The 22,315-nt window shown below is 44.3% G+C and overlaps 2 protein-coding genes and 1 long non-coding RNA gene across 24 annotated transcripts in view; 2 read left to right on the top strand and 1 right to left on the bottom strand.

Moving 5' to 3' along the window:
* The window catches only part of EP400 (E1A binding protein p400), a 45,799-nt gene extending 34,983 nt beyond the window's left edge, over positions 1-10,816 (top strand). For 9 of the 20 annotated variants that reach the window (XM_040648333.2, XM_040648330.2, XM_040648329.2 and 6 more), the window contains 15 exons: positions 41-88; positions 1,102-1,238; positions 1,783-1,839; positions 1,946-2,024; positions 2,582-2,782; positions 3,788-3,833; positions 3,929-4,038; positions 4,619-4,823; positions 5,257-5,420; positions 5,753-5,959; positions 6,254-6,449; positions 6,993-7,123; positions 7,741-7,908; positions 8,611-8,688; positions 9,785-10,816. In XM_040648333.2, coding sequence (XP_040504267.1) covers positions 41-88; positions 1,102-1,238; positions 1,783-1,839; positions 1,946-2,024; positions 2,582-2,782; positions 3,788-3,833; positions 3,929-4,038; positions 4,619-4,823; positions 5,257-5,420; positions 5,753-5,959; positions 6,254-6,449; positions 6,993-7,123; positions 7,741-7,908; positions 8,611-8,688; positions 9,785-10,057 — 2,100 coding nt within the window. In that variant the 3' untranslated portion in view covers positions 10,058-10,816. The remainder of the gene's footprint in view (positions 1-40; positions 89-1,101; positions 1,239-1,782; positions 1,840-1,945; positions 2,025-2,581; positions 2,783-3,787; positions 3,834-3,928; positions 4,039-4,618; positions 4,824-5,256; positions 5,421-5,752; positions 5,960-6,253; positions 6,450-6,992; positions 7,124-7,740; positions 7,909-8,610; positions 8,689-9,784) is intronic. The other 11 variants (XM_015275645.4, XM_015275643.4, XM_015275646.4 and 8 more) reach the window with 8 other exon arrangements.
* LOC107051611 lies at positions 3,886-7,743 on the bottom strand. 3 transcript variants are annotated; one of them, XR_001463273.4, is made up of 3 exons: positions 7,132-7,743; positions 5,596-5,710; positions 3,886-5,012 (listed from the first exon to the last, which is right to left on the bottom strand). It is a non-coding gene; the product is annotated as an uncharacterized LOC107051611 (long non-coding RNA). The 3 variants fall into 3 exon arrangements; XR_006931546.1 differs by lacking the exon at positions 7,132-7,743 and having other exon boundaries at positions 5,596-5,761; XR_003077864.3 differs by lacking the exon at positions 7,132-7,743 and having other exon boundaries at positions 4,969-5,012; positions 5,586-5,761.
* Positions 10,817-11,715: 899 nt separating the features above from the next.
* On the top strand, positions 11,716-22,172 carry NOC4L (nucleolar complex associated 4 homolog). The gene is made up of 15 exons (NM_001030655.3): positions 11,716-11,842; positions 11,928-12,048; positions 12,150-12,256; positions 12,478-12,585; positions 13,007-13,156; positions 13,746-13,845; positions 14,569-14,603; positions 14,702-14,752; positions 15,278-15,389; positions 15,995-16,055; positions 16,602-16,712; positions 18,028-18,191; positions 18,925-19,007; positions 19,837-19,950; positions 20,249-22,172. The coding sequence occupies exons 1-15, from the start codon at positions 11,750-11,752 to the stop codon at positions 20,363-20,365; spliced, it is 1,527 nt and encodes a 508-aa protein (NP_001025826.2). The 5' UTR covers positions 11,716-11,749; the 3' UTR covers positions 20,366-22,172.
* Positions 22,173-22,315: the final 143 nt, after the last annotated feature.

The raw sequence follows: 22,315 nt of genomic DNA, 5'->3' as shown, positions 1-22,315 counted from the left end.
TTCCACAAAAGATCATCTAACTTTCCTTCTTATTTTACAGCTAATGTACGAAGCTAATCCTAAAAAGAAGACAAAAAGTATTTATAAGGTGTGCATTGGTATTCTTTCAAAATCAAATCTAGACACTGTGGTATTTAGCAGCAATGGAGGTGGGCAGATACTTCATATGAGATCCATGTTCAGTGTTACTTGAGTTCTCAAACATCAATTAAAATTCCAAATTTATTTTTCCTTTCTTTGTTGATACAGTGGATTGACACCAGACTTCAGCTTTTGGATTTGCTAGATTAATTTTATGTCATGCAAGAAACCTTTCATTTCACTTTAACTGTAGTAGGCATTTTTCCACCTGACAACCACCATGTAACTTATCCTGATCATTGTTACGGTACCTAAGATGTGTAAGGATGTACTTCATACTGGGGTCTGAGCGGATCACAGACACGTAGGGAGTTTAACGCTTGAGGCGCCTTTCTGTAAATGAGGGTTTCATACTCCACAGAGACAAAACTGAATTCCATGATCGTAAACAATGTCTTCCAAAGCATTCTGCAATTTAGTGACAGAAGTAGGTAGAGGATCTAGAACCGCTGACTGTAGCCCCATTCTCTGACCATAAGCAGGTTTGTCGCTGACTGGCAGCTTCTGCTTAGGAGGAGCCAAGAATTAGGATGGCATGCTGTGCTGGATGTTAACATAGCTTTGTTGGGAGAGCCGTGCAGTGATGGTGTTCTCTCTGACGTGTGCGCTATGCATAACTGTAAACTAATGGGCTCTTGGTTTGAGTACTGAATTAAACCTGCGAAACCTAAACTTATAGCAAAGATTCTTTTTCAAATTAGTTTGCCATTTTGTACGTCCCCAAGCGCTGATGCCAGTGTGACCGTGAGACCTGCTCCTTGTTTTGCTCTTTCTTTATACATCTCCCATAGAATTTTGTGTAACAGTAAGTTATCAGTGACACGAGGCAGGAACCAGTCTGTGATAGATATGTTGGAGTTCGTTTTAAAATAATCTACGAGCGCACCATGTGTTTGTACATAGACGAAGTGCTGGGTGGCTGTGTTCACCATTAAAAGTTGGTTTCTTTTCGTTTTTTAGACTAAAAACAGTCGCCCGCTTCGTACGAATCAGATCTATGCTCAGGACGAAGGTGCCACCCACACGCAGCTCTATACTAATCATTTTGAGATGATGAAAATGATTGCAGGAAAAAGAAGTCCACCTATCAAACCTCTGTGAGTTTAACTGGGATTTCCCAACCTCGCTGTCACCACGCATTTCCTGGATACTTTGTTCTGAATTGCTCTCCCAGCTGATAGATTTTTTTTTCATCTGTTTCAATCTGCTCTTCTATTTCTCTGTTCTTGACCTCTTTCCTTGTGTTCTGGCTTCTTACTGGAATGTCTTCACATCTCATGTGGTTGGGTTAGCTTTTACTCGCTGCATGAGTTTGCTCACATACGTGATAAAGAGTTTTATTTTCCTAAGATTTCCTTTATAAACTAGGCTTCCCATTTAGTTGTGTTGCAAACATTCTGATGTCTGTGCTGTTTAGTTGTATGGTTTTTTTTGTGCACAAGTTACAGCAGTAACTCACATGTGTTCTTTTATCATTTACTCCACATCCCTTAAAATGTCTGTCTTTATGCAGGCTCCAGTGCTGATGGGAATATCATGAAAACTTCACCAAAACCACAGTGTTATCCACTAAAACATGACATTAAATGCTCTTAGAATTTTTTCTTCTGTCTTCAGTAATAAAATTCTGCTCATTTTCAGACTTGGCATGAATCCTTTCCAGAAGAATCCAAAGCATGCATCTGTTCTCGCAGAAAGGTGGGCACTCTCTATCTTAAAAGTGCTTCCTTATTGGCTTAGAAGAATAAAAATAAAAAAAGCAGTTGTTTAACTTGTGCATGCTCTGTCTTATCACTGTTTCTAGTGGAATCAACTATGACAAGCCACTTCCTCCAATTCAAGTTGCATCCCTGCGAGCAGAACGTATTGCAAAAGAGAAAAAGGTGCAATCTCCATTTCACTTACATGTATGACTGCAGTAATAAAAAATATAGACAACAGAGGAAGCATGAGGAAAATCTGACTTCTAGGAGAAGTTTGCTGGTACATTAGTTGCAGCAAGTTGTTTATTTAGTAGCATTTACACAAGGTCCAAAGTGGGACCTTGGGCCTGTATGTGGCACTGATACCTCCTGCTCACAAGCAGCATTCTGGAAAATGTTGTTTAAAAAATGTAAAACTGTGGGAAAAACATGAAACTATTTCATTTTATTCTTGATTGTTCTGTTTCCTCTCAAACTATTCAGTAGGAGATGCTTGTTCTTGCTTTTAGATGGTAAATTGCTCGTTCTGTTATGTTCTAAGCTGTATAACATTTAGACTGCAGCTAGTAGTTTGAAACTAGTTACATCTTGTAGCTAGTTACTTGTGTTACAAGGAAGTCAGACTTGTATGCTATGTCTGCACATATGCTTAGAATTAAATTTTTTTGTTTTACATGCATCCTGATTAATTCATGCACTGGTTTGACAACTGTGAAACTCATGCTTTGATTTCCTAGGCTTTGGCTGAACAGCAGAGGGCACAGCAACAGGCAGGCCCGCAGTCTCAGCAGCAGCAAGCCGGCCAGCAGCAAGCTCAGCAGCCAGCTGTCCAGCAAGCACAGGCCCAACCACAGCCACAGGCTCAGGCACAGGTAGTTCAGCAGCCACAGGCAGTAGTGCAGACTGCAGTAACTACTGTGGCCAACACAGCAGTATTGGTAAGAAAGGGAGGACTCGGTGTCTGATGTAGTAACTTCAGTTCTTCTTTTCTGTGTACTACATCTGCGTGCTTTTACTTGCTTTGGAAAGTAAGAATTTTAGGTCAGTGTAGTGAAATAAAGGCTATTTCTTTTTTCTTCTCTCTCTCTCTCTCTCCTGAGTGTGCTGGGCACCTTCTTTTTTTATTCACTGATTAAAACTCTGTTAATATCACTATTGCAATAATAGGTGTGAGCATTTTTCCACCTCAGGATGCTGTATTCTTTGTACAGATTATCTTGCATCTTCGGTTTAGTATTTAACTGTTTATCCAAAGAACTCAGAAAAGAGACTGTAGCTGTAGCAGCTACTGTTAAAATAGATTAAAAACCCAAGCTTTGAGTAAATTCATCTTTGCTGGGAAAGTAGAATCTTATATCCTACAGGACTTACAATTAGTTGTATTATTGTAAAGTTTTGATGGCTTTACATGCCATGAAATGTAGAGTCTGTATCAGTAAATCTGATAATAGGTTGAAAGCTCTTGTGTTTTAGAGCCAGTCCAGTTTATTTTCTAATGTGCTCAGGCAGCAGTGATTTTAATGCTCATTGGAGGGCCAGAATAGTACAGCTTTTCTAGAGACAGAGAAAGGGCTCTGTCCTGATACACTGCTGTGTATCTCCTAGCACTCAATGATGTTAATGTGTGAGAGGTTACATGCGTGTGCCAGAGTAATACCTGGCTCCCTTCTTCTGCTGACAAGGATGTAAAATGTCTGATACTTACCAACAGCTGACTGCCATGTTGATGAGCAATTGGATACCAGAATCCTAACCTATCCAGGAGTTACTACTGATATGCAAAATGAAAGCAAATTTTAGAACTATCTCTGCATTTTATTGTCTCTTTCTTGAGTTGTCATTTCTGGAATACAGCACTGTGTTAAACAGCATAGCAGTATAAGAACTACAGTCAGTTTTCTTTTATTGTTTTCTGAAGTTATCTCAATTGTCTTCTCCCATAGGCAGGCACAATCAAAACAGCAGTCACGGGGACAAGTATACAGACTGGTAAGAAGACTTCATAATTGGACATTGGAGATGATAGGACGTAAGATTTTCATTTTTTTTACAATATCAATTTTAATCCTGATTTTTGCTTTCAGCTACAGTGAGTGGGAATGTCATAGTGAACACTGTTGCTGGAGTCCCTGCAGCTACCTTTCAGCCCATCAATAAACGTCTGGCTTCACCTGTTATACCTGGAACACTGACTGTGAGTAGATTGCACACCAGTTGTATCTCTGGGTTCGTTTTGGTTGCACATTGTATTGGTGGATCTGTTTCCTGCATTACTTATCAGAAATTCCACTCCTTATTAACTTCACGTGTGCCTTGTGACTCTGTATCAACTCCTCTCCCTTAGGAAAATACCAGTATAAACTGGGACGGATTATCAGAATAAAGTACCTAAGAGATAGTGCTTAACTATAGACCATTTTGAAAAGTACTATCTTAGGAAATGGTTGATGTCAGTATAATTTCCAGCCTCTCATATTTTATGCTCAGGTAATTGTGATCTTTATTTTAAGGTCGTAAGGCTACAGAAGGTTAAGCAAAAAATGACAGGTAGTAAAATCAAACTTGGATAGTTGAGGGTGATCAGCCTGACAAAGATTTAACCGGCTGCCAACTGTGAGATATACTCAAACAGATTTATTAGAAAGGTTTGGATTTTTTTGCTTTATTTCTCATGTTGATTTCAAAACCATATAATCTATATCCAGGAAGTTCATAGCTTTATATGAGATATGAAGACTGTGTGGAGTAATGACTGTGACTGTGTTCCTCTTCAGACTTCGGGAGGCACTGCAGCTGCACAAGTGGTGCATACCCAGCAGCGAGCGGCGGCAGCACCTGCGGCCTCCACAGAGCTGGTGACCATAGCATCTACGCAGGGGGTTCGTGCAGTAACATCGGTGACAGCATCAGCTGTGGTAACAACAAACTTAACACCCGTGCAGACCCAGACAAGATCACTGGTGACTCAAGTTACACCAGGTAATAATTGTATGCTCAGGGGTTGTTTCCTGGGGTTGGAAGTCTGCTTGACCCGCTGTAGCCCCACAGTATTGAAAGTCTGGCTTTGTTGGCTGCACAATTAAACAATGATATGATTCCGAACTTGCTGATTGTTGGTGCTCAGGTTGGTATTTCTGGACAAAGTGTTGCAGTAGAGAATTGCTTAGCCTGTAGGGGTTACAATTAAAAAAGATGGTTAGCAATCAAGCAGTAAAATATTAAAATTGAGCACCACATCTATAAACTATTATGAAGAAAGGAGCATATATTTTATTATTTTTCATTGTGTTTATGCTAATGGGTTGTTGTCTGTAGTCTATAAACTGTACTGTAGCAGAATATTCTTGAACCAAATTAAATTCAACATTAAGTGTCCTCAGAGCACTTCTTTTTCTTGCTTTTCCTTTTGCAGCGACACCAACAGTCCAGCTCTCTGGCAAAACAATCACTCCTGCTCACTTCCAGCTTCTGAGGCAACAGCAGCAGCAGGCTGCTCAGGTGCAAGTCCCTCAGATTCAGGCCCAGGCACAAGCCCAGTCTCCAGCTCAAATAAAAACTGTTGGGAAACTGTCACAGGTGAGTAAGCATTGATGGCACTGCGTTGTACCCTATTTGCATGGGCTAGAATGAAATGCAGGTCTCTCAAAGTTGATTCTACGAACATTTCATGAAGGCGGGGAAGACTGATGGCCATTTCAAATAGAACTGCTACCACCACAGGTCAGGATGTAAAGCACTTACTGTTGCTTACCCACTGGCAGCCTGTTGGGTAAAGGAGTTGTTCCTTAGCTCTTTGATCTTAACTGAAGTTTGGCATAGAATGTTTCTTCAAAGCTGCTTCCACTTCCATTCTTTTTCCTGTAGCCCTGTAAAAGATAGGAAATGAAGAAAGTGTTGTGTTTTTGCAGGAGCAGCTGATCAAGTTGCAAAAGCAGAAGCTACAGCTTCCTCAGCAGCAGGCAGCGCAGCAAACACAGCAAGGGGCACAACAGCAAGCAGCACAAGTACAAGTGCAGCAGCAACAGCAAACTCAACAACTCACTGCTGTTACAGCACCTCGTCCTGGCGCGGTCCTCACAGGCACTACTGTGACAAACCTGCAAGTTGCTCGTCTTGTAAGTTGTCTCTGACTTCATAAAAACAGCTGTAGATGCCTTGTCACTGCTGGTTTGAATGAACTGGATGTTGGTTATTCATGCACCTAAGTGCCCTTTGTGTTACTTAGGATGTACGAAAGACCTCTAACGCAAATAGCTGTAATAGCACTTACCAACTGACACATCTCTGAAGTGTATTAGTGTAAAGGAGAAATTATGTTTGGAAACATTTACTTATCACTTACTAATCACCTGTTATATGAAGCAAATAGTTTTTGGCTGGGACAATAATCTTCATTCCTTACTGCTTAGACTCGTGTTCCTGCTTCCCAGCTTCAAGCACAAGGACAGATCCAGGCCCAAACTCCACAAGCAGCACAGGTTGCTCTGGCAAAACCTCCAGTGGTGTCTGTTCCAGCTGCCGTTGTGTCATCTGCAGGAGTCACTACGCTCCCTGTTACTGTTGCAGGAATCAGTGTTGCTATTGGGCAGCCACAGAAAGCAGCAGGTATGTCAGCACACTTGCTAAAATATAATACAGTTTTAAATTCTGCTTCTGTAAAGGTAGGGTGCTCAGTGTCTTCTGTGGGACTTATACTTCAACAAACTAATGTGATGGAGGCTGAACTCCAAAAATGAGGTAAGAGAACTGTGCTTACTCCAGGTAATCTGGAGGTCAGTATCATTCTTAAACCAGAAATCTGTGAGCATGAGTAGGCGAGTAGATAGTTTTGAAATCAAAGCTGTGGTAATTGCATCTTTTTAAGTATGAAGCAGATACATGAGAACTTGTCTTTTCTAAATGTCTCCTGTAGTGCAGACAGAAGTTTTCCTGTAGGAAGTATAATTGTTAGAATGCAACTGTAGAGTAGAATGCAACTCATGCAACTCTACTGTCAAAATCATATGTCTTATTAAAATCAGTGGGTTGTTAGTGCTCAAAGCTATGCAGATGTGTAAGCCTGTAAAAGCACAGTCTGTGTTTGCAAGCTGCTTGGGACAAAGCAGTAACATGAAAACTCACATTTGTAACTATGTTTATAATTTCCAGGAGGTCAGACTGTAGTTGCCCAGCCACTGCATGTTCAGCAGCTTCTGAAACTGAAGCATCATCAAGCAGCACAGCAACAGAAAGCTATCCAGCCCCAGGTTGCACAGGGTCAAGCTACTGTGCAGCAAAAGGTACTCACAGTTTGCCCTTCCACTGAGTTTCCTGATGTTTCTGGTTGCAAGGCTTTAGCTCTGGATTGTGGTGGCACTCCTAGGGTAGTCAGTTAATATTCCTATGAGTAGGTCTTAACTGTATCTAGAGAGGACTCTTTGTTAATATCTGTTTGGTGTGATTTCTCATGCCTCAAACTTAATGTAAGTTTATTGGTTTTGTTTTCTGTGTTAAGTAACAGAGATTAAGGTTCTCTTTGGTCACTTCTAATTCGACCAAGTCTGAAAAATTCCCAAACATTTTTCTTTCATTTTTACATTGTGAACTGTGAAAAATACACTTTTCCCTGAAGTGTCACCATCTCATGGGCTTGGCTGTTACTGAGCCACCAACATGGATACTACTAATGTAGTATTTTGAAGTGTATTGCCATGTGAAGTATGCCCGTGTGGTAAGAGAACCTTTAAATGATTCAGGACATATGTATAAACATGGAAGTTTTCACTCCCAGCTCCTTTGGCTATTTTTATTTGAGAGGATTTGCTTCAGTAATGAAATGTAATTAATCTTATTAGCTACGTACCCGTTCTTTGAAATACACGTTTTGTAGTGGCTGATGCTTTTTTCCCTTCTGTAGATAAATGCTCAACAGGTCACAGTCCAAGCCCAACAGCAGACGTCACAGCAACAAAAAGTAACCTATACTACACAGCCTGCCATTAAAACTCAGTTCTTAACAACCCCAATTTCCCAAACCCAGAAGCCAGGTGGAACCCAGCAAGTGCAGGCTCAGATTCAGGTACAGGTAACACTGTTCCACTCTTCTAAATGCTACTGTGATTGGATAACCCTAAAGATAACAGGTGTAGTAACACTTCAGCACCTGCTTATATTATCTGTGTAGTAAGATTAATTGGTGCTGAATATCTGGCCTTTTGCCAGGTCAGAGAAACCAGCAGGGAAGTTTGCCTTTTGCCTTTGAAAGAAATAAACTGTCACCCCTTTTTATTAGCCATGGATTCATACTGTTTTTATTAAGGACAATTAAATTGCATTTTCTGGTGCTGCCTTCTGGCCTCATCTCTAGCAGCTAAGAGGAGCTGATGGTTCCCTAGTTCTCTGCATAACTAGATCAGTCTGACTATGGAAAAGGAAGGGGATGAGGAACTGGAAGCATTACTCTTTCAAAGCTATATCAAAGATAAAGTAGTCCATTAGAATGTCTGTGCTTCCTTCAGTGTTTTATATATATAGTTAAGAGGAAACAAGTATATTAGAGTTAAAATTCTACTTTTCCTCTTTTCCTCCTGACTAAGTATGCTATTCTAAGATGCTGTTCTTAATTTATTTACAAAGCTGCACTATCACTGAGGAGGCCAAGGTACCAACTTGCAGCAAACGCAACTCAGGACAGGTTTCTTGGTAGCAGTTTTGATAGGTATGGTGTGTTGCAGCTATTAGCAGTTTTATTTTGACTAAATCTTTCTTTATTTTATGGTCACTGAAGGTTGCAAAACTTCCTCAAGTGGTCCAGCAACAGGCTACTGTTGCCAACATTCAACAGATGGTTTCAGTTTCCCAACAGGTACGTTCTGCCTGCAGCACTAGAAACCTGATCCTACTGAAGGCTCATGTATTTGGAAATATATGTATTTTTCCCTTTGTGTGGTATGGGTGAATTTTGGAAGGGTGTGGCCATTTCCCTTCTATAAAAACGGGTCACATGAAAGCCAGGTCAGGTTGCTGTAAGTTCTTTAGTCAAAATTTTGGTAGATAAAGCAATGTTTTCTTCATGAATTAGAAGAGCTGAGGAAAATATCCTCTAAAGCTGAAATAATTTTAAATATTAGCTGTTTGTGATGTGTAGTCAAATAATTGAACTAATGAATACCATCTGAATTTGTTATACAACAACGGGGACAAATTGGGAGTTAGAAGTTGTTTAGTTCCAGTTCATCAAGCTGTTTGAAGTGCTTAATGTGGTGTCTGTTCTAAATGTGGCATGGTTACAGACGGGGAGCAGAGGAAGAGGACAGACGGTTCAGTCTCCCTTCCCTTTATTTAACACTGTTAAGAACAACTTTCAGCTCATTAGCAACAGGTGTACCTACACTGTTGATTGGCAGCAACGTTTAACTTTGGATGGAGGATGAAGCTGTTACTCTCAGAAATCTAACCCAGTCAGCTCTTAATGTGACACAGTTTGAAGTGCAGTGTTTTAGCGTGGGATAAAATCTGTGGCTGTTTATGTTAAAATGATGATGAAGTGTTGTAAGCTGACTGGTCACCGCCTCAGATGTAATGCTGCAAGGGCAAGGTAAGCAGCAGGGAGCAGGAGCCTCCTTGGTCAACACACACCGAGTTATTCCCTGCAGAGCTCTTGCCTGATTTTTCAAGGCACATTAAAGGCTGCCTTTCCCATCTATCCAGTGTGTTCTTACCTTCCACGTGCCTTCTGCAAAGAATCTAGGAGCACGTTGTTTAATCTGCACTGAGCAGGTCTGCGCTGCAGGCGTCCTGTCTCTTAGTTATCCTTTGTAAGAAAAAGTGACAGGACATTTTCTTACCAAAGCCCAGTGCCCACATTCCCAGTATTGCTTCCAGTCATTTGTCTAAAAGAGAGTGAAGACCTTCAGCACAGCAGGAATCTAATGGTTGCCTTGTCCTCCTGTCCTGTCTAGGTACAAGCTCAACCCCAAACTGTGACCCTGTCTCAGACCACAGCAGGTCAGCAGCAGGTTCAGGTGATTCCTGCAACAACCGCGACTGCTCAAGTTGTGCAGCAGAAGCTGATACAGCAGCAAGTTGTGACCACAGCGTCTCCCCAGATTCAGGCTCCAGGTGTACAGAATCCAGCCCAGACACCAGCAACATCTGAAGCCCAAAATCAGCAAGCAAAAGTCCAAATGAGGACACCTACTGTCAGATTAAAGGCACCTACTAAACCAAGCTGAACTAACGAGTAAATGCAATAACGGGGAAATGCAGCGTTTCTTGTTTGCTAAGCCAAGTGAGAAGCTACTCCAAGCACCCAAATGAAGTCAAACCACCTTTTTTTTTTTTCTTTTTTTACCTTTAACAGAAGGACTTTGCAACACTTAGATGTGGAAACGCTCACAGAAGTTCAGTGTTTTAGCAGCTCTTCAGCACGCAGAATCTGTACGGGGTGCATTCTGCTGCTGCTCTCTGTGCTGATTAAAACCTGATAAATCAGACATTACTTACATTTATGTCCAGCTTCACAAAAGTAAATGGGTGAAATGCCATCAGTGTCAGTAACAACTATCTATGTTAGCATACCACGAGCTGCCAGTGGGACCGTGCAGTTCTTTGCTAGAGTTGGGATGTGCTCTCAGTATCCGTGCTGAAGCAGTTCAAAGCACGTGGTGTGGTTAACACCAAGTACCTTCTGTCTCTGTGAAAGCTGCATGTTGTTCTAGCTTCAGGTAGATACCTCTGGAAGGTCTAACTTACATTTGAAGTGCTCCCTGAAAAGCTTAGCCAATAAATGTGAAAACCTGTAAGTATATGTAATTAAAAAGGAAAAAAAAAAGGTTCATTCTCCATTTTTGTAAGCCTTTTAAAATGTTTGTTAGTAGTTTTGTGTACAGTTTACAGAAGCACCCACCCTGTGTGCCCGTTCTCATATTTCACTTTAAGGTAATGGATATTTTAGGCATGAACTGAGTAAATACTGTGTGATGTGTATTGAAGTGTAGCCTTTTTCTTGTAACTGCATTGTTCAGTGGGTACGACCACACCGAGGCTCTGCAGCTGTTTGTCCCAGCATTGCTGCCAGGGAAACTCCCACGGAGCAAATGGGACCACTGTCCCGTTTTGGGGCTTTGTTCTGCCCTCGCGCCACGCTGACACGTTCAGTACTTTGTACTCAGCTTTCAGCTCGGGGAGGGGGGCAGGGAAGGGGAACGGTGGCACTGAGTCTTCAACTGTGTAAAGATGAGAGCTAACTTTTGTACTATTCTTTTACTAAAGCTAATGGTGAATGTATCTTCAGGTGGGGACTTTGGATGTGAATGGCCTCTTCCTCCAGATCAGTTTGCCTTACTATGAAGAAAGCAAGGAGCTGCACAGAACTTCTTTACTTTTCTGCCATAAACAGAAAAACTGTTTGCAAACAGCACTGCGTGAGGAAACGGGAAACTGCTGCTGGCTGCAAGGGATCTATCTGCCCTTCCTTGGGCCGTCACGCTGCACGACGTGCACAATTAGACAACATTTACCGTATTCCTTTTCCGAGATGGTTTTAAAGTTATTTTTTCATTGGGACCTTTTTACTGTCTGCAGAGCAGAGCAGAGCCTGCTTCAGGGCGGGGCGGTGCCGCTGTGTGCCCTGCAAAGGAGCCGCCCCGGGCACCGCTGCCCGATGCTCAGCGCCGTACGTTGTTGCAGCGCGGCGCCGTGCTGCAGGTTGCGCCGCTGTTCGCTTCGCTGTCGGGCGTCTCCGGGCCTTTGTACGCCTGTACGTGCCCCGGCAGCACTGTGAGGAATAGCGCTGTATCCCACCCGAAGCTGTAATAAAGTGTACATTTTGTAACCCGCCCTCGTCCTGTGCTCCTCGTTGCGCCGCCCCGCCCCGCAGCCGCGCTGTTCCGGCCCCGCTCTGGGCGGAGCTCCCCCAGCACAGCATGGCGCGGCCCGCGCTCGCCGCCAGCCTGGAGGCCGTGCTGGGCGACCGCGGCAACGCCAACCGCGTCTTCGAGATCCTGGAGCTGCTGGCGGTGCGGGGCGCTGCGGGGGCGCGGGGCGGGGGGGAGCGCGGCGCGGGGCGGCCTCGGCGGCACTCACGGCCCCGCTCTTCCCCAGGCCAAGGAGGAGGAGGACGTGCTGTGTGCCGCACGGACGTGCCGCCGGCTGTTCGCCGCTCTGCTGCGGCGGGGAGAGCTGTTCGCCGGCAGTCTGCCTGCCGAGGAGGACGCGCTGCGCGGTGAGCGGGGACGGCCGGGGCGGGGAAGGGCCGGGAACGGAGCCGGGAACGGCCGCGCGGCCGTGGGGTGGGAGCGTCAGCGCCGCGCCTTTGCCTCGCAGGGAACTACAGCGCTGAGGAGAAATACAAGATATGGATGAGACACCGCTACAACGACTGTGTGGAGAGCCTGTCCGAGCTGCTGGGCCACGACTCCTTCCAGGTCAAGGTGAGCTGCGGGACTGTTGCTGGGATGCGGGTTTGCGGGGTAGCAGCAGTTACCGCCCGGTGCGGGCGGTGGGAATGCTGCAGGGCCTTCCTGGGGCTCCGACGCCCCTCTGCTCTGCTCGGTAATGCCGTCCACGTGGCTTTCTCGCCGAGCAGCCCCTGTGGGCCTGAGCACCGCCGTGCTCCTCCAGGCGAAGGCTGCTTCTAATCTGTGTTTTGAAGGAATCGTCGCTCTGCACCCTGATGAAGTTCGTGGAGCTGGAGGCAGAATGCCCGCTGGTCGCAGAGCAGTGGAAGGGCAGCATCGCCTTCCCTCGCCATCTCCTGAAGGTGAGCTGCAGAACCCGTGGAGCGGAGGCTTCAGGCAAGGAGAGGGGGGTGGAGAAGAGGGATGTGGGCCCCAGAGGTGGAAGTGCCTGTAGAGTGCTGCCCTTGATGGGGTGGTGGTGTGGGAGCAGCTGCCTTGTGCGGGGCCTGGCTGGATTCTTGTGTGTTTCTGAAGTATCAGCTCTGATTCTGGGGGGAGATAAGAGGGAAGGTGCTGCTCCCGGCTCAGCTGCTGCATCACTTCTACATTACGGTGTCTGTGATACGAGGGATTTGGGTTGGAAGCACCCATCACAGTGGCTGGTGAGCACTGCAGGCAGGACACAGCTCTGCTCACCAGACAGGGGTTGCCCTCAGCCCTCTCAGCTGTCTGCTCCAGTGCAGTAAGAAACTGACTTGCTTTTCTTCACCATCCTTTTGCTAGGTGGTCGTTAACGGCTTAATCCCCATACATGAGGATGCCTCACTGCTCATCTCTCGCTTCCAAGAATACATGGAGTATGAGGATGTTCGGTACTTCGTCATGAAGGCGGTCACTGAGAGCATTGGACAAGTGATGCAGAAGATAAAAGAGGTAACGAGTTGTGCTGGGATGGCTCAGGATGAATTGCTGCTCTGAAGCACACACCCTGGTGGTGAAGCAGGGAGGAACTACTGATAGGTGGAACAACTTTGGAAGCAGGAGGAATAAGTGCACCTATTTGAAGGCGTTGATTTTTTTTGTTTGTTTGTAGCATATGCAAATTGTGTGTAAGACTGAAAGCAGTCTGGAATTGGAGATAGTCCAAGGTGTACGCTGTTGATCAGAACCTCACAGTCAGAGCTCTTGCTTCTGTTTTGCCCAGATCTGCAGCTTGAGTGGCACAGAGCATACAGGTTTCGTTCTCTTTGGTGTGTGGGAGGGGTCTTTTTTCTTTCGTTGGACCCACCTGTTTGGTTAAATCAGAGTCAGTTCAGATGTAAGTTTTGTGTTAGGTGACTGAGTGATACTCTAGGCGAGGGCAGCGATGGAGAAGCAGCATGTGGTACAGCCATCAGAGCTTTTCTTTCCTACTTACATTCAGTGATTGGGAAATAGGGGACTGTGGAAGCCCGGTGTGATTTCCCTCTGTGGTGGCCCCCACTTCCTGCTTGACCCTCTGCTTTTTGTTTGTTTGTTTTAGAGGCCGCTGCCGTTTTACCAGCAGAACGTATTTTCCCTCATTTCACCCATTAACATGCCCAACAAAGAGCGTGACATGGTCAAATTTATGATGAAGCAAGGTTAGTCAACTCCACACGTATCTCTCACTTTTATTGCATAAAGGCTTTGTCGGTGTTTGCTAATGAAAAACTGTTTCTGCAAGCACGGTGATTCTGTCCAGCGTTATGAAATCCACATAGCACACTTTGCAGTCAGGTCTGTTGCAGCTTTGTATCAATACAAAGAGCCCATAGCAAATTCTTAGAGACCCTGGTTTGGGGAGCACTGCCTTTTCCTCGTGCTCCTGCCCTCATCTTAACAGCCAGGAAAGGAGTGCTCCTCACACAGCGACAAGGCGGCTGCTGGAGGGGACGGCGATGCTTCTGAGTTGGAGTAAAGGAATGCTTTTAACTGAATCCTGACGTGTCCCAACCCATGTGGCCTAGGGAGATCTCCAACACTGAGCTTTAACATCTCATGGGAACGTTTATGATCTTTGCTCTGCTTTATTCATAAGGTTTTCTCTCGCTGCATTTTGTTAGGCTGCAGGGTGGGAACACAAGTGCTGTTTACCTTCAGTGCGTCCAATTAAGCTTAGGGGAAGAGGGAAAAGTTTGACTAATTTAATACAAATTTCCTTACAAAGAAGTTTGGTCCTTTATCTGAGTGGGTTTGTATTCTTTCAGTTCTGTGTGGGTATTTGTAGTAACTGGAGTTGTTTTAAAGGACTGAGTAAAACAAGTCATCGTTTTTGTTTTTAACATCCATCTCAAGTTCCATCTCTCTTTCAACTTTCTCCTTAGATAACCAGGAGGAATGGAAGGTGTCGAAGCTGCAGGTAACTTCACTTGGTGCTTCAGAGCTCAGTTTTCTAGTGAAAATAGAACTTCATCTCCACCCGTGTGTGTATCTCACTGCTTGCAATTCTGTTTTAAGGCACACAAGCAGGCGTTTGAAAGGATGTGGCTCACTTTCCTGAAGCACCAGGTGAGTGGTACTTCTGTCCCTGATCCGGATTGCTTTCCAGTTGCTAATCCTTGGAGGCTGCGGCCATCCTTTGATGGTGCTCCTGGTCGGACCCCTCTGTGCTTCCGCCATTAGATGAGATCAGCCCACTCAACATCTCTGCTGGATTGTTCTCCTGGCAAAGGAACATTACCTCATGTATGGTCTTTTTCTTCGTACTCCTAGTCTTTTTCTCCACCTTAAACAAGCCTGCTTGTAAGGAGTTATCTGCAGCAGAACAATTTGTGTTCCTGAGCCTTTTTGCTAGTGACTTTCCTACTGCTTTTCCCTCTGAGCTGTGATGATGCTTTTAGCTGAGCACCCACTTATTTGCATGAACTCAGTTGTCAGATGTCACTTGTATGCTCTCCCATTTGTTGCTGTGAACCGTTCTGTTTTGTCCTGACACATTCCCTTTGGCTCGAGTTGTCTTTTTGAGCCATATGTTGCTGTTGCTCTTGGAGCTCCTGTTTCGATGGTCTGACTGTATTGCTTTGTCCTTCATAGCTACCCAGTGGCCTTTACAAAAAAGTTCTTGTTATTCTGCATGACTCCATCCTGCCTTATATGAACGAGCCCACTCTCATGATAGACTTCTTGACAGTGGCCTATGGAGTAGGTGAGTGAAAACAGGCTTTTAGCCTTTGTGTGGCTCTGCAGCACAGTACATACATAGCTGGGAGGGCTGCTGGATGCAACACCACGGCTTTGGGTGGGATGATGCTAAGGGACTGGGGTGAATTCTGTTGTCCCCAAAAGTGAGATGCATTTACCTGCATCTGTCAGTGTTGGTTGGTTGCTGTATGTTAGGAAGAGTATATTTTTGAATTTGTTAAGAGTTGAATACAGCAACGATTTCTTTTTGACACAGAGTTCAGACATCACTGCTGATACCTGGGCTGTATCCAGAAACAAGATGTGCACTTTCCTTCAGAAATGGCCTTTCTGAGGCCTTTTCCTTCCTACTGTAGCTTTCTTGGGAAATTAATGCAGAATGTTTATGTCTGTCTGTTCTTCTAAACTACAGCTTAATCTATGCAAGTAACCTGTGATCCTTAGGAAGGTTTTGGCTGAGCTTCTGTCACCCTACAGCCATAACACTGCCGCACTTACAGACACTGCTGGTTTTGTGCTACTTCCAGGAAAGTTTAATCATGAAACAGGTCGTAGCTGATGATTTTATCTATCTATCTATTATATTGATAGATGCCTGCTTTCTTACAGGTGGAGCAATTAGTCTTCTAGCCTTAAATGGATTATTTATTCTGATTCATCAGCATAATCTGTAAGTAAAAGGAGCATATTGTTTTAAGGGACATGGGTATCTGCATTTACATCTTCATGTAAATAGAACTGAAAAGCATTCTCCACCTCTTCAGGCTTTAGCTGTGAGGAAGCTGAGCTCTGCCCAAGAAGCTCAGCTGTTTGGATGCTGAGCTCTTCTGATAGTTTGACCTTTTTTTCAGCTGAGCCTAAATACCCTCTTCTTCAGATTGTGGTTGCTCAGCTCTTGGAAATCAATTTCCATTGATCTGATGGTGTAGCAGAGCTGTAGTCTTTGGATCCTGTGCCATTTGCAGTCAGTGAATGTGTTTTCACATCTCCAGAACAGCTGGGCACTGCACCGGCCAGAAGTTCACCTTACAGTTTGATTTCGAGTGGTGGCTGTGAAGGCAAAGCACAGAAAGCTCAACACTCACCCATGGCACAGCAGAGATCTGGGGTGGTTTTATGAGGAAGGAACAGAAGCATTTATAGACACAGTGTGGTCCTATTGCACGTCACTGATCAGCAAAGGATGCTGTCTTCTTCCTTTCTGCCTTTTCAATAGGGAATACCCTGACTTCTACAAAAAGCTGTACAGCCTTCTGGACCCTTCTATATACCACGTGAAGTACCGAGCCCGCTTTTTCCATCTGGCTGATTTGTTTCTGTCTTCATCGTAAGTAGAACCTTTGTTCTCTATGTACATACGTTTTGCTCCTACTTTTCTGTTGGCCAGAGTCCGTTCTTGAACAGTCTCCCATGTCTGGATTTAATGCAGTCAGTGTGCTTGCTGAATGAAATTTGTTATTGAGAAAACTGAATCCAAGAGTGTTACTGCAGTGCTGTGTAATTCTTCATGTGACGTTTTTGAAGATGCACCACACATCTGTCTAGTTCCACAGCGTAAAAATGCAGTTCATTATCTGAGTTTGATCAGCAAATCATTATGGATGTATTTTGATCTGTATTCCAGTTTGGCTGAAAGTGATGCTTTTTCTCTCCATCTTTATGAATATGGAAAAGGAACATTTGCAGGCTTTTTATAGAGGCAGTATCATAAATCTGTTGATAAATTGATGACCTTTTTGCAGACATGTAATATTGAAGTATAAAGCATTTGACACTCTGTCTTGATGCTGTCAATTCATCATGCCCAGGGAAGAAACTAGATATGCAGCTGGTCATATAGTTGCCATCATATGTTGTAAAATAATCCAAGAATAATGTTCAGCACGTGATATTTAATATCAGCCCCCTTGTATTCATAGTGTTCTCTGGAGAGAGCAACAAGACGTGGCAGATGGTTGTACCTTGGGGTGGCTTTGCTGAGCCTTGCAGGTGTGTGAGCCCTTGGGCTGCAGGCTGAGTGGCTGAAAATGGTCATCTTTCATACCAGCTCTGCTGCCCTGAAGAATGTGCCTACATGAGCTGATTGCTGTTAAAGATTTGCGTTTCTACCATAAAAGAGAACTATTCTGCACATTTATGTTACAGCAGCTTTATGTTCCCATTACCAGCTGCACTGCTTGCTCTAGTCCTGGAAGTATTATGTAAATTTAACACCGTGGCACACGTATTAATTAAACCCACAGAACTACATTAGAGAAGTATAATTAAGGTTGCCTGGCCAAGCACTCAAGTTTATAAAATGACTGAATAAAGACAGCAGTGTGAATGACCGCATACAAGAGCTGTGCTTGGCTGCAGCAAGTGTTTGGAGTAGTGCCATGTGTCTGGGTTGAATCACAAACTGATCTGAGATTATTCATGCACTGAATGGAAATGCCCCTAAATTTGTTCCAGACAGCACACAAGACCCTATGTAGCTGCTTGAAATCATGATGCTTTGCTGTATGGTTCCTTTTCACTTCATAGTCCAAAAAGCTGAAGAATCCCACTGGTCCTTAGCCTGACATGCTGTTTGGGTTGATGAGTGTGTTGGCTCACTTGCTGGAACTGTGACATGCTGGTTTCTTCTTCCTTCCCCATAGCCACTTGCCAGCATACCTGGTGGCAGCATTCATAAAGCGCCTGTCCCGGCTGGCCCTCACTGCTCCTCCCGAGGCTCTGCTCATGGTCATTCCTTTCATTTGTAACCTCTTTCGGAGGCATCCGGCCTGCAAAGTGCTGATGCACAGACCTAATGGGCCACAAGGTAAGAGGGAAAGGGGAGACTTCTGTGTTATACCTTTAGGCAGCAGGAAGAGCAGGATGCCTGGAGAGATTCTGGCCCCAGTAACCCTCCATTCCTTGGCTTTGTGGAAAGCCAACGGGCTGCTCCTCTAAGTGTTAAGGCTCATCTGCATTGCCCCCTCTTTGACCGTGGGCCTCACAGTTGCCCCCTTACTTCAAAGCGGGAACCAATCCTTGCAGTCTCCCCAGGGAGTGGGGCTCTGAGCCAGGCACACACCCAGGCTGCTTCCACGTGCTAAGGGAGCTGTACCAGCTACTGAGCTTGTCTTGTTCACTTCAAGGTTCAATAATAAATAAATGAGAAAAGAAATTGCACGGAGAAACCAGAGGCCTCTTCAATTTCCATCTGGAGTGTTTTTGTATAGGTGGACGTACTGGATCATCAGCAACCTTAAGTGTTCTTCATCTATCTGTAGTTTAACTGACCAGTGCTGAATGCCAGTAGTAGCAGTTCAAAGTTGCCTGAGATGCCCTTGAATCAGACCATTCCAGTTCTTTGTGCTCTTAGAAGTAATGTCATTCTATGGTGCTGCAAACAACGATGCTTGGGTCATGCTGCAGGGTGTCAGCTTATTTCTGGATCCTGAATGTGCTGGGACATTGCAGCTTTAGCTGCAGCACTGCTCTGGGTCCCTGGGTTCCCTCTGGCATTATGGACATCACAGGAGGTATTAGCTCTGTATCTCTTTCCTTAGATTTATCAGAAGATCCATATATTATGGAGCAGGAGGAGCCATCTGAGAGCAGGGCTTTGGAGAGCTCACTCTGGGAGCTTCAGGTATGTCATTTAACAAGGCACATCTGTGTATGGTACAGCCTTCTCCCACCCTTGCTGCTTTCATGACACAGCTTGGCAGTCAGCAGTATCACTTCCATGAACCTGCTGACACACATCTTGCAAATGAAATGAATTTCTGGCTGCTCTTTTACTTTACATCACTTTACGCCCTTAGTGTAAGGGCACAGGATTTTAGACACATGAGAACCAGTGCCTGCTAATTAGTAGGAGCCCTGTGAGTACACATCTGACCATGCAGCTGAAAAGTGGGCTGTTAATAGCTGAAAGAGTAAATAGTGGCAAATGTACGAGGCTTTTTATTTGCTTTGGAGGGGACAGAAGAGCTTGCTGATCAGAGCACACTGATGGAAATTAAGTGGGTACAGATAGGTCATCGTGTAGAAATGACTTGTAAAATGCTGGAGGAGACTGCAGTATTCACTTTTCACATGGGACATTTGTAGGATGGCGTATGAAGGCTGAAATTAGTTAAATTACTCCTGGTGACTCTAAAACCTTACTGGTAGGATTATCGCTTTCCATTTAAATACTACAAGGATTTTGTGCAAGGTGGCTGTTGCTGGAGAGAGCAGGAGCTCAGATGCAGCGCTGGGGCTCTGGGAGGTGGCAGAATTGAGGTGTGCACTGTAGTAGCTATGGCCAGTGGAGGAATCCATCTGTCTTGGGCTGAATGTGAACCTGGTGAAAGGGTGCTTTAATATGTTCCAAGCATGGCTAAAATCTGTATTTCTTGAAGCTGCGAACTAACAAGGTAACACGGAAGTGTATTACCTCGTGCTTATTAGACCTTCTCCTCTTTATCTTGCAGTCTCTACAAAACCATTATCACCCAGATGTGGCCCAGGCAGCTGCTATCCTCAACCAGTCGCTGTCTGAAATAGAGGATGACATCTCGGGGCTCCTGGAGCTCTCAGCTTCTGAGGTAGTGTTGCTGTGCTTTTATGAATGACTGTAACAAGAGGAAGGGAGACTGCTTCCAATAGCCATGTCCTGTTCGTCAGCCTTGATGCTGAGGAAGGAGCTAGGTGGACTTGGTTACCTACAGCCAGGGAAAAGGGGAAAACATCTGTTAAATGGCAGAGCATTTGGCAGCGGTAGTGGCAGGACTGGCTTGTATTGAAAAGGTTTATTGTTGTATCTTTTATGATGTTAGAGTGAGCATTGGTATCAGCCGTGCTAAAGGGCTTGTACTGAATTTTGTCAATTTTCTCTTTTTCTAGCTTTTTGATAAAGAGATAAAGAAAACATCTGCTAATGTGCCGCTGGAGTTTGAGCAAGTACGAGGTTTGTTTGGGAAGAAAAATGATATCATTGCAGAACACTTTGCTTTAGATTGATGCGATCTCTTAAAAACACATCTGCACAACTGACTGATCTTAAGGACCTGCACAAAACTCACGTGTTTCACTGGACAGTTCTGCCTTTGAAGTATCTCTAAGTGGTGAAAGCTGGACTGCCTTTGGAAGGAGCAGCCTTCTTCAGTGACCTTTTCCAGTATCCACATATGGACTTTCTTTTGCTGTTCCTCATGTCTCGTGCTTACATACTGATGCCTGATGTTTTGGAGGGGTTTTCTCTCACAGTAATGTTTTCTGGACTTGTTCACTGGTGGAACCCCAGCCCTTTTCTCCAAAGCTGCTGGTGCTGGCTGAGATCAGTGGCTGCACTGACAGACCGCCTTGCTGCTATTTGCAGGGTCTGAGTGGTCTTGCTTCTATGTCTCAGCTGTGTTCGTTTCATACAAGAGCCAGCAACCATTTTGTAGTGAGTGACCTCAGTACATAACTGTAAACATCATGTTCTAATTATACATTTTTTTATATATGTTTTTAAGCTCACTTCAGAGAGATGACTTAGCTTCTGTGTAGTGGTCTTAACATGCCCATGTTGATACACAGAAAGCTTAGGTCTGTCAAAAAGTATCAGATGATGCTCCGTGATTCCATGTATGATGTGTTGTTAATGTTCCTTCATGGACGTTCAATGTTTCTCAATTCAGAATACTCATGAGCTTTGGAAATGAGCATAATCATGGTGACTGTGTAGGGCAGCCAACTGATGTGCAGTGGAAAGTAGTTTAATCCTTGATTTTTTGCTACAGAATGATAAGCAGCTTAATGTAGTTTTGCTCACAACCTGCAGGCGTTGCAGAAGCTGTGGCCAGTGTGTATGCAGGTGCTAATTAAGTTTTAACTACCCCACTGATATTAGAATGGCTTTGTTAATTTGGATTTTTCATACGGTTCCAGAAGTCATGCAGAAATTCCTCCTGATAGTGTTTTCCAAGGTGTTAAGTGCCGTGCCTTGGTTTGAAGTGAACTCCTTGTTCAGAATGCAGATGAACTCACTCAGGACTCTTTTTCTAATTATTTTCACCAACTTATTGTTATCTCATTAGGCTTCAACTCTGCTTACAGTGTTTTGAAATCGTGTTTTGTGGAGGAGAAAAATCCAGTCCAGAGGCCAAGAAAGCTCATTTCTGGCAGCCAAATCTGTTTAAATCAGGAAAGTCTGTAGCTGTCCTAGGCACGCTGTGTTATGTTTCCTTTATCCAGTTGTCTTCCTGCTTTCTGAACCATGGACACGTCCTCAGTGCAGAGAGCTCAGCCTCTCCTCCTCGGGTACCTTTTAACCCTGGTGAGATGTTTTCAGGACTTTTTTTTTCTTTTTTCTTTTTTTTTTAAAGAGCCTTTAAAAGTTGTTCTGAAGAAGCACAGCAGTCTCCTCCCTGGCCAGCCTGCTTTCCCACTTAGTGTGGTAGGAAGGCAGAGCAGCTGAGATAATAACTTACAGCTTGAGATACCTCAGCTCAGGTTCACCCAACCTGTTTCAGCTTTAAAATGTGTCTCCTTATATCTATGTTGTGTTTATGTGTTTATGAAATACTTAAGTGCTCTTACTCTGCAGAAATATGGACCACATAACTACATTTAAAGGGCATACATATACATGTGTATCATCATCATTTAAATGAAATGGTGTACCATGGAAAGGTGGGTACACTGAATACCTTTCTCTGCATCTTTCTGTTTTGCTGACATTACTGATGGACAATGTAATTCGTACCTTCCATAGTACTGATGCTATGGGAGCGTTGGGATTCTTTTTTAATACATGAATATTAAACTGTTTGGGCAGCAGGCAGTCACAGTCTCATGATATGGAAAATGAGGGAGTTTTCTCGTGTTCGTGTATCTGGAAGAAGGATTAAGCTCTTTTTCAGTGGAGTTCACAGCTTAAACCCTGGACAGCCTTTACACAAGTCCAAAGACTTCATCCCCAGTCTC

The sequence above is a fragment of the Gallus gallus genome, chromosome 15, assembly GCF_016699485.2.
Source record: "Gallus gallus isolate bGalGal1 chromosome 15, bGalGal1.mat.broiler.GRCg7b, whole genome shotgun sequence".
NCBI lineage: Eukaryota > Metazoa > Chordata > Aves > Galliformes > Phasianidae > Gallus > Gallus gallus.
This window is presented reverse-complemented; position numbering and strand designations above follow the sequence as displayed.

Coding starts and splice junctions, on each gene's coding strand:
- NOC4L (NM_001030655.3), top strand. CDS start 11,750: ATGGCGCGGCCCGCGCTCGCCGCCAGCCTGGAGGCCGTGCTGGGCGAC. Junction 13,846..14,568: donor CAAATTTATGATGAAGCAAG/GTTAGTCAACTC, acceptor CTTTCTCCTTAG/ATAACCAGGAGGAATGGAAG. Junction 18,192..18,924: donor CAGACCTAATGGGCCACAAG/GTAAGAGGGAAA, acceptor CTCTTTCCTTAG/ATTTATCAGAAGATCCATAT.